The sequence below is a fragment of the Charadrius vociferus genome, unplaced genomic scaffold (assembly GCF_000708025.1).
Source record: "Charadrius vociferus isolate BGI_N301 unplaced genomic scaffold, ASM70802v2 scaffold363, whole genome shotgun sequence".
In the NCBI taxonomy this organism is placed as follows: Eukaryota; Metazoa; Chordata; class Aves; order Charadriiformes; family Charadriidae; genus Charadrius; species Charadrius vociferus.
Window position 1 is genome coordinate 2153292 of NW_009647942.1, and position 11302 is coordinate 2164593.

General features: G+C 40.8%; 1 protein-coding gene across 1 annotated transcript in view; it reads right to left on the minus strand.

The window, feature by feature from the left end:
* The window catches only part of GRAMD4 (GRAM domain containing 4), a 54365-nt gene that overhangs the window by 26290 nt on the left and 16773 nt on the right, over positions 1–11302 (minus strand). Inside the window, exon 3 of the mRNA XM_009883215.1 lies at positions 2350–2470. Within this exon, the coding sequence (XP_009881517.1) occupies positions 2350–2470 (121 nt within the window). The remainder of the gene's footprint in view (positions 1–2349; positions 2471–11302) is intronic.

The following is an 11302-nucleotide window of genomic DNA, read 5'->3' on the forward strand; positions in this document are numbered from 1 at the left end:
TCCCCGTGGGCCGTATCAAACCCTGGGCCATCCTTATTATCCTGAAATAGGGCAGGATGATGGGTACCTTCCTGCAGAGGAAGGCGACTCCTCACCCTTCTCCAGACTCCCAGCAATGATGGGATCACTCTCCACCTTCTCTGAGTGTGACCTAGAGCCCAGACAAACCGGCTCTCAGGAGAAAGCCTAAAGGCCTACACCACCGCTAAAGACAAGCAAGTGGAATTTGCATCTCAAGCAACTTCTTCAAGGCAGCAAGTCACCAACAAGAAGGTATCCCAAAGCATCAGTTTTATCTACCACTAGCAGAAAACAATACTCGTTGCTTTGTAATGCTGTTATTGAGCTAACTGATACTCTCAGCCTGGGGACAGGCCAAGTTTGTCCTCTTCCACTGTCCCCATTAGCCCGCTTAACCAGGCAACATCAGTCTAGAAACAAAATGGAAGTTATACATGCATAAAGCAAGGCCAACCAGCATAGACAATAAAAATGCAATCCTACCTTCCAGCTGTAAAAGCAACTGTAAAACATCACCAAAAAACACCCCAGATCAGAGCCATGCACGTCACCTTCCCAGGGCATGGTCACGGGACTGGCTTGGGAACAAAACTCCTCCACAAGGACCTCGCAGAGCCCCTTCTAAGCATGGAAGAACGCAGCTCAGGTCAAGACTGCACAGGGACCGACCTTGCACAGAATGAGTGGTTTTGGAAAAGCGTCAGTGTGAAACATCAGCCAAAAAAACCCCACTGTATTGAGTACTGAGGAGAAGAGGGAAGGCCTAATTTATCTCCTATATAAGTCCTTGGCAAACCCACACTTCAAATACTGCATGAACTCAGCCTCTTCATCTTAAGACACAACAGTTAAAGAATGGCAACTGAAGTGATGAAAGGGATGGAGTACTCTTAAGGAGAACACTGGAAAAGCTGGAACTCTTCAGTCTGGAGAAAAGAGTAAGAGAGGAAAGGTCCTATCAAGGGTGGTAAATAAGCTGAATGCTGAAAAGTTATTCACCAAGTCTCACAATTCTGTAACTATGGGGCACTTCTTGAAACCATTAAGAAATCTGTTAAAAAGGAAAGAAAATAAATTGTTTCTTTAGAGTCCAGAGTGGACTTCTGTAACGTATTGCTTTCACACCTTCCAGTAGTAGATAGCACCAGCACTTTCAAGAGGGGCTTAAACAAACTAACAGATAACAGGTCTGCAAACAGATACAGAAGTGAAAAGGCAGCGGTGTACCTTCTGATACCCTTAATACAGTGTTTGTGGATGCTATAGGAGTAGGAGGTAAACAGACCACAGAAAGCAACTAGGCTCACACGTTTCCTATAAATAGTTCTTATTGCCATTGCTACAGAACACCAGGGGACATGGACCGCTGGCCTGACCAGAAAGGCACTTTTACGCTCAGGATGAGTTCAGAAGGAAGTGACAGGCTGGGAAGAGTTTGTATGGCATTGGGAAACCTCATATCCACGTAAAAAGTTTTGCCTGTTTGTTCTTGCTTGTCACCTCTAAGTAACTGGCAGTGCTTATTGCACACGATTACCAGCTCAGCCTGCACTATCTCCTGATGACAGTAGTTGATGGTGAACTGCTCAGCCAAGTAATCTTAGCTACTGCCGAGGAAGATAACACAGGCAACTACGTATGCAAGTGGTCTAGACCAACAAGGCCAACAAGCAGATGCTATGGTCTTTAAATCTACACTCCATACAGCTAGGCAGACTAAGGACAGACAACATGAAATGTGACATTGGTGGGTGTCCTCAAGGCTAAAACAACTTTGGGGTACAGGGAGGCATATTTCCATTTGTCATTGCAGTGGTAAGGAAGGGTCAAACTCCAGCCACTCCCACACATTTAGGGTTGTGCTGTGGTACCGGGATGTCCTTGCTGCTGCTAGAAGTAACAAGGACTGGGCAGTCTGGAGATGACACAGGTTTCGAAGAGGCAAAGCATGTGCAATGGAATGGCAAAGGCTCAGGCATTCAGTAGCACACAGTACACACTGATAGCTCCAGGTAGGTGAGATCCCAGGGGGAGGGCATGAGAGAGGGTGAAATGAAGAATATCCCAACTAGACAAGTGTCAGGACACGTCTGTAGCTAGGGCAGTATGTATGGTGAAGTAATTCAGGTGTACGTGGGTGTGTAAGATGCACTTTTACAGGAAAACATAGACAGTTTCTCTCTGTGAGCTACTAATTTATTTTAAGATAACCTAGGCTGGAAATGGATGCTTTCACCAGAACTCTTCAAAGACAGTCAGAAATCTCAAGTGGCTTTCAGCTTTACAGTGAAGATATTTATCTTACCTTGCTTTAGATATTTCTCTTACCTTGCTTTAAGTACTTCATTGACTTTTTGTTCTAGTTCTAATCTCCTCTGCCGTTCCTTTTCTAGCTCCTGCCTTAACGTTTCAGCATTTGTTTCTTCTCTCAGCTTCCTGAGCTCCTCCTCTGTTAATTAAGGAAGAAGAAAAAGATTTAGTTACCCTAAAGTATTTCTACAAGAAAATTAAAACCTAATTATGAAAGATTAGGTGGTGGGGTTTTTTATCTGTGCTATACCAAACATATTGACCAGAAAAAACGAGTAATCAATGGCCAGAAAGACTTCATAAAAAGCACACAGCCATATCAGGTACAAAATGTTTAGTTACAATTGTTAAAGCAAGGTGAAAAACAACTTTAAAGTTTTATTTGCAAGACGCAACGTATCAAAAATAAAGCCTTGGTACAAGCTACGTTTATCTAAATAAGATGTGACACACCCTTCATTCCCCAAAGAAATAATTAGCAGGAAAGGCTGTCTATTGCTAAATCCAGTGGTCATAACAAGAAAAAAAAAAAAAGTATGTTTTCTTCCCCCATGCCTATGGGTAGAAAAAAATCGCAACATACACTCACATAAAGCTATATGATGCCATATAACCCTCTATCCATCAATTTCTGGCACCTCTGTATTTTTATACAAGTCAGATGGCCCCATTATGGACCTGAGTATCTTACAGTTTTAAGAAGAGGTTATGAGGCGAGGAACTAAGTTCAGATTTTTACCCTTTTCTGAGGTTATAGTGTGCCTGACCAACTTCCATATAATAATTTATATATCATAGAATGGTTTAGGTTGGAAAGAACCTCGAAGATCATCAAGTTCCAACCCCCCTGCCATAGGCAGGGACACCTCCCACTAGACCAGGTTGCCCAAGGCCACATCCAGCCTGGCCTTGAACACCTCCAGGGATGGGGCCTCAACAACCTCTCTGGGTAACCTGTTCCAGTGCCTCACCACCCTCAAAGTGAAAAACTTCTTCGTAATGTTTAATCTAAACCTGCCCTCTTCCAGTTTAAAGCCATAATATATAAATTAATTTATATCTATAAATACACACACATGCAACTACTTATAGAAACACACATATACATAACTCTCTTCATGAGAACTTAGTATCATCTATGCATAAGGCTTTTTTTGTGGCTAATTTGCCTTGCTTTTTTATCACTGGCAGTATCCTTGTTCATGAACTTAATTTATCCTAGAGTTACAACAGGGTCACTATCATTGATCGCTTTTCCCAGACTAGTTTACAAGAGACATGACAAAAAGAAGATTGGGAATATCTTTGTTTTATTTTTTCTTTTTAAACAAAAAAAATTACTCTATATTTTGCTCTCTGGGCTATTTTTTAAGCCCAATCTCAACATTAAATAGTAGAGCAGCAGGTGTATTTTTAAAGCAAATGAGAACAGAAAATACTTGCTAATTCCGCTATCAACACAGACACAGGGGTTTAAGCTTTACATTGTTTTACAAGATTCGTATATTATGTTCTACTGTCTTTTCACCTATTGCCTTGTAGATCTTTGATAATCAGATAATTTCGATATCTGAGCCTCTCTGACTCCAATCATTATGTGTTTTGAGAAGGTCTGAAGCCCTAGTGCAAATATTCAGAAGACCTGATAAACTCTCTCTGATAAACCTCTGCAAGAGGCCCTCGTGCATTATCTCTGATCATTTTATCCACTGTGCAGGTTAGGTGGTGGCAGATTAACTGTATTCCTGCAGCACTAAGAGATTTAGAGCACAGAATTAGGAGAGACGGGAAAAAGCTACACGAATCGAGAGGAGGGTACAAAGTGAAAGCTTCCACCATGAGCCTACAGGTTGAACTCCACCAAACTGACAGGAGTGCTGTCATCTCACCACTGATGTCAGTGACCCCAGAAAGAAGAGTTGGAGCACAGAAACCAAGTTATCCTCTAAAACTATATAACTAAAACTGAAATTTATTCCCAAGGGCAGGGTAGGGAACCGTCACTGTTGTAGCAGGTATTGTCTCTCTCCTGTAAATAAATGGAAAGATATGGACATAAGGGCATACCTATACATGGAGCTGTTCCTAACTATGTGTCCACAAGGAATTTTAAATCCAACAAGAAAACTACATTTATAATTACCTTATCCTACTTTCAAGGGCTTGCTGTGTTCCAGAACAAGCGCATGCACACAGCTGAGGGGAAACATCTGTTGCACGTCAAATGCACTGGAGCTTGTGCAATATCATGAAGATATCACAAGAAGTTCCAAAGCTTGATAGGGATGTTATGTTCTCAAGACCATTAAAGGGAAAAAATTCTTCATTAAATACTTTTTTTTTTTTTAAGAGGAAGTGACTATGCATTGTGTATACATAAGAAAACCACAAGTAGTGTAAATTAACCTCAATGCCCTTGAAAGTCTACTCAGATCTTCCAGCTTCCTTAATTCCAGCTGTTCTCATTGCGCTACATCTTGTTCTATTAAAACCAAAACAAAACGCCCAGAAACTTGACCACTAGGAGGACAAGCAGTGCCAGAGATGCAGAATTTCTTTATGCAAAAGAGGCAGAATTAAAGGGTACACAACAAAAAAGGTGGAACTCTTATAAAACAGAACAAAAAATACAGCATCTTATCATTGAGGATTGTCACAGCTTCACATTTCATTGCATTTCCTAAATTTCAAGTACATGACTTTGCAATTTAAATCCACTCCACTACAACTGCTCTGGCGCCTCCGACTCTTTAAAGCTGCGTTTGTTGCTACTTTGGCAGCAGTCTGGTCTGGCATTGTAAAACCTCTGTGTTTGGTTAGTTAAATACTTTACATTTGCTAAGCAACAGAAACCATAGAGGAAAAAAGAAACCCAACCCCCCGAAGTGTTCTTCCTTGCTCTCTACCCTGAAATAATCTACACTTTGGCCAAGCTGAACTGAACTTACCGAGGACATTTCTCTAGCCCTGAGGGCTCCTCCTGTAAAACGAGTGAAGTTGGTTACAAAGAGCTGAGGTCACGGACCCTTGAGAAGAGCCTGTGAGAACATGTCACCATAGTATCTGTCTATTGAGCTTTACAGACGAGTATCCTCCTTGACGATGAGAACAGAGTGTTCCTTGCATTTCATTTTCAGACAGTCAAAATTCAAAGACCCTCCCCCCTCCACACACATACAAAAAGGTGAAACATAAAAGAACAAGCTTCAGGTCCAAGACTAATCAGCTTCCATAATTTCCTTCCCAGGTACATCAATCTCAACTCCCTGTCTCCCACTTGGCAATAAACTTTAAAATATTACAAGAGGCTCAGTAATATTACAAAAGGCTCAGGTGATGTGAGCAGCCACAAAGGTGACTTGGTTAGAAGGGGAAAATTACCAAACGGAAGAAAACGTCTGCTGAAATGCTGACAGAGAAAATGCCAGCTAGCCTGGGAACCAGGCCTGGGAACCAGAAGCATCATTGAGAAGTGCAGTTGGCCTCTTAGAAGTACACAGCTGGGTACCTAGAAACCAGATACATCCTGAGATACCATTGATAAGTGCAAAACCAGGGAACTGTAGCAGCAACTTATCATCTGAAAAGGTGAAAAACAATCTGGGAAAAGGGGAAATCATCATGAGAAAGTAAGAATTGGTAACTGCCATGGGCTGTTCTATCTCCAAGAACAAGAACCCATCTAGAAAAAAAAAAAAATTAGCCTGAGAGAACAGAGAACATCAACAATCATTGGCTATGCTGGGTGAAAAATAAAAAATAACAGCATCTACTGGTTGCTGAAGTGATGGTGTCCTACACCTCCTTATTTCTCTATGATATAACAATGACTTAATTTCTTTCCCTCAGAACTTCCTGTGCTGCACGTACTTCTCCCTTCCTGAATAGGTTTAACTCTCTGCACAAACTTTTTAAGAGGTCTATGGACCCTTGCTGGGGAGGGTCTGGTTTGTCCTCCCACTTCTGGGATGGTTGGGTCCCCTCTGGGATGAGTTTCTCTTCCCGTCTGGGATGATTTGGCACCTTCTGAGATCTGTCTAATAAGCTTGATACTGGTATTACTGTGAACATACAGATATACGCACTTATAAGTAATCTATCATAAGTATTTCCGCTGCTATATTATTGATGTTTGCTTCACTAGGGATAAGTTTGTAGGAACCTGTAATAATACACACCTACTTGGTTGCTGCCATACTATTAATTGCTGCCAATAATTTATAACAGTTTTATATATATATGCACATATATATTTTCATTCATCCATATATTCACTTTATCAATCACAGGTATAGTTGCTAGTGGTGATTTCTGTGGTATTTGTGGAAATCTGTAATAAAGTAGAGAAATTTAAAGTAAAAAATCTGTATGTTACAGAATCCTACCAACCCACGGTCACAATCTCTATACACCCGCAGGCTGAGTAACACTTCAGGTTGCAACAGCAGGCATAACCCTAAAAAAATGCTTTAAAATCTCTTTAACTTGTTTAACTTGTTTAAAAAAGCAGGACAATATCTGAATAATATTGCACTTTTAAAAATGAGAGAAAAATGTGAGAAAAGGCAACAACAGTGTTCCAACTACATTAACTTCCATATTACTACACCATAAACACTAGGAGAGTTGACCCTGTAGGAAATACCACCATCAGCGATGTATCCCACAAGTTACCGGAAAAATGTATCCATATCAGGTTTTCTACAGCATTTTATCCTTTATTAGGTGTAACACAGCTGTTGCACCTGCACTCTAAGGATTTGATCATTTAAATCTAAAGACTTAACAATGCAAAAAGCGTAGTTGACGCCATGTAATTGTTCAAAGATAAGCTGCCCAGCATTTTATTGCATCATCATATGTCATCAGCCACTAAAGCAATTGAAAAATTTCAGTTTGCTCCCCAGAATACACAAGTTTGTATGAAACATTTCGGTAAAAAGCTTTTAAATACCAAACAATTTAGTTCAGGTGAGACTGAACAGTATCCAAGTCGTATTTAGAAAAGCAGGATGATATATTGGGCTGGGAAGGCGTGGCAGCAGGTTGGATTTCTAATTCAATACTGCATGTGCAGTAAAGCGGATGTCTCCCTTAATACAGGGATTGGAGGGGGATTAGGGAGTCTCCTAGTATCTATTTTACATAATAGCATTCCTTTGTAGGCCTACAGGTATGCTGCAAAATCCCCCTCTGGGACAAAGTGATCCAAAAAGAAAAAAAAAAATCTTTCTGAGCATAGCTAGAGACTGCAGAGCACTGCTTCTAGCTACCAAATCAGTTTAGCGTTAAATCTAAGAAGATAGAGTTAAAAAAACAGAAATGCAAAAAAGCGTACTCTGTCATATTTACGTGGGGAAACACCAGTACTTAACAAGACAGAAATAACCCTTCTACGTCTATGTTAATTATAGCAAATCTCCCTACAACCCTTTGAACATTAACCAGTATGTTGTTTAATTGGTACTAAATCAGTCTAGTGGGAGGTGTCCCTGCCTATGGCAGGGGGGTTGGAACTTGATGATCTTCAAGGTCCTTTCCAACCTAAACCATTCTATGATTCTATATGCACTAAATCCCAACCACACACCATCAAACTGGATCTTGCCAGCTGCACTGATGGACCCAGACATTGGGAGTTTTCTCCAGCACAGGCAACTTTTACCCTTGCCAGACTCCCAGCTCATACAGAAAATTAATATTTTAACTTTGTCCCAACTAAACCAACTGTATGATATCACTAACAAGATGTTAGGAGTCTGAAAACATGTCTATTTTCATCATCACAGACATTAAAGAGCGTTTAGTCTTTATCTTAAACACCAGCAGTAAATGGCAGTGCTGTGAAAGACATGGAACGACTCCACTACTTGTGATAAAGCAAAGACATACAAAGAACATTGTCTGCCCAACAAGCAGTGATGGAGGAAGAACCCACAACAGAAATCCCTAACCTGTTTTTTTCATGTTTACAGTTATTTTGTAATTCATACACTCCTCCAGAGACAAGTTCCCAATTCTTAGCTATAACTGCTTACAGCTTAATTGTGTACTATTTGTGCCATGTTCTTCTTCTAATCTCTGACTCTCCTTCCCCAGGGCTTATGTCCTTTCCACCAGTGACTTGAGAATGACAGATACCGCCAAAGACTTACCACAAATCTACCCTAAAGACTTCAGATAAAACGTTAGCCTTTGATCCCAGACATTGCAAGACATTCTACCTCTTTGCATGCCAGATGCTTGGAAAAGGAAACAACTTGTCTAAGCCATTGCTCCGGCAGCTCCACTTTATTACCTGTCCTTTCTCCTTTAAGTCGCCTCTTTAGTTCATGTCCTCTTTCATGCTTGTACTTCTACACTTCACTTGGGAAGCACAAAGTTCACCGGCTCAGTAGGGCTACTCAGCATTTTAAGAAGGAAGAACCTAAAAACCTCCTTTCTCAAGCCCCAAACTCCAGGTTGACTGTCTAACCCTTCCTTTGTCTTGTCTGGTTAGGTGGTCGCTTCTGAAACAGATAGCAGCCTTCTTGCTCTTCACAGCTCTTCCAGAGCTGGACAAATGGTCTGGAGAGTCATCTCAGCAGACAGACAGAAGCAACAGTGGGAAGAGAGTAGGAGATGCAGCCCAACTGTGGGGTTACAATCACAGTTTTAGAAATTCCTTCCTACTATAACAATACCACATACTATTACCAAGATGATTTAGTACAACACTCTAAACTGACTGGATTTTAAGCATGAGTTCTTCGTGCTATTTTCTTCTGGACACTACCCTCACATTCTTTGCTGGAAAAGTAGGAATCCACATTATTTTGAGTTTAAGTCCAGCAATTCTTCTACACCAACAGACTAAAGCCAACCTATGTTCCTACTCTGGATTTTTATTTTTCTATCCCCTTTAATTCAGAAAAGCCGCAAGTGAACTTGGTGAGGCATAATGATGGGTTTCAGCACTGATCCCTCTTTTGCCACAGAATTTGTTTTTGTAACTATATTTTATGTGGACTCTACGCTACACCATTTAGTTTTTACAAAGAAGTAGAATAAGAGGAGGTCCTGTTAAACTGAAGGCAGAAGCTCTCAGAGTTTGTCTAACTCAGACATGGTTCTTTATGACAACTCAGGCACAAAGATGAGAATAATTTTTTTTTTTTCTCTTTAACTTGGCATAGGTCTTTTGTGAAGCAACACTGAGAAGACTAAGTGTCATATACGAACATTTAGCAGCTACATCAAGTGAAATGAAAGCGTTACTGAGCCCAGCATCCTATTTGGTGGTGGTCAGGAGGAGGTACTCTTCCATCGGCAGAAGAGGAGGGACCTGTGGCAGTACACTCTGAACCACCACCAACCTGCAATGAAGGGACTTCCTCTGCCAGGCACGCCGCATGGTGCTAAGTGGAATGGCAGCCAACGTTACAGCATCACAGAGAGTACTACACAAAAACTATTCCCAATACATTGCAATTACAGTTTCCTCTTACTAAGGGCACAGTTTAAGGTGCCAGTGAAAGCACTAGCTACTTCGAAAGAACAGAGCCGTCTACAATCCCTGATTCACCTCCAGAACCTTTAGCAGTCAGTGTAATAATGAAATTCCTCACAGCAGAGTGAACTTCTGTCGTATTTTCTGCATCATTCAACCACTTACTTATTCAGCTGTGAGTAGTCCTAAGTAAGCTAAGCTCCCCCCGTGTGGAAAAAGTAATTCACAAGTAAGTGGAAAAAAAAACCACCACCCAAACCACCCCAAATCCAACATCTCATATGATCTACTACATACAGAGATCAACATGTGTTGCCCACACATTCAGCTACACAATTAATCCTCAATGAAATCTCATTCCTCCTTCCTCATAAACTTATTTTTCTATTGTCCCAAAAGACTCAGCCTGAACTACTTTATCTTCAACTGATCTTTGCTCAGCTACACTGTGAAGAAGAAAATAATACTAAAAACAGATTAAAAAAATTTTCTTTAACCCAACCAATCTATGAATGGGGACAAAAAGTAAGACATCCAACTGCTAATCAGGTAAGGGAAAAAAAAAACAAAAACCTCAACACAAAAAAACCCAAACCAAAACCAAGTCAGCAAAGAAGGAAAACTGAAGTAAGAACTATTCAGGGTTTTTGCATTTGAGAACCCCTTGCTTTGTCAAATTAATGATTTTCCCTTGCAGTCAGGCCTCTTGCTTGTTTGCATGAATCCTTCATACAGAAAAAAGGGGAAAAAAGATTTTCTAGTAGGAATACTGGTGTCATAAAAGCCAAAAAAGCAGACAAAAACATTAAAAGTGAACTACATTTATTGAGTGCATATCCTTTCCTCCTCCCTACCCCATTTTATATAGGCATTTTGGTGGAGTGGAGAAAGGGAACAGTTAAATATAAAAACCACATTTTCACTACAACCTTTCTCCAGCTCAGTCTGGTTTACCTACACTCATCGAAATGAAGCAGCAACCTGTCATATTCTGAAAAAAAGTCATGCCAATTTGCCTTAAAAAAACCCCTAAACACAGGTTTAGCAGTTAAACAATCCCCGCTTGGCAATTAAACAATCCCTCTTTTTACTTTTCTTGTTTCCATCATTCTGTTGTGCCTCTCTGCTCTTTCAAAGGCAGAGCTCCTGCTTCATTGCTTACAAGCAGCACAGCTTTTGAGGACCAATTTTTGAGTCTCTTTGCATACGCCTACAGGGCGGGGAGCAGTGTGGGCTCTCTCTGTGCTGATAGGAAATAAGCCAACTCTGATCCAGAAGCAGCGGCGGGAAGGCTGAGTCTGAACTATCATCCTGCTTCTCAGTGCAATTAATTACCAGTACCCCTGGTACTATTTTCCTCACCTCGATAGCACAGTTTCATGTGAAGTGTTCTTCTATTTCATGTGATGAGGGAGAGTGATTTACAAAGCACATCATATTTGACAAGATCATCTTCCTCTGTGCAAACTGGTCTAGTCTCCT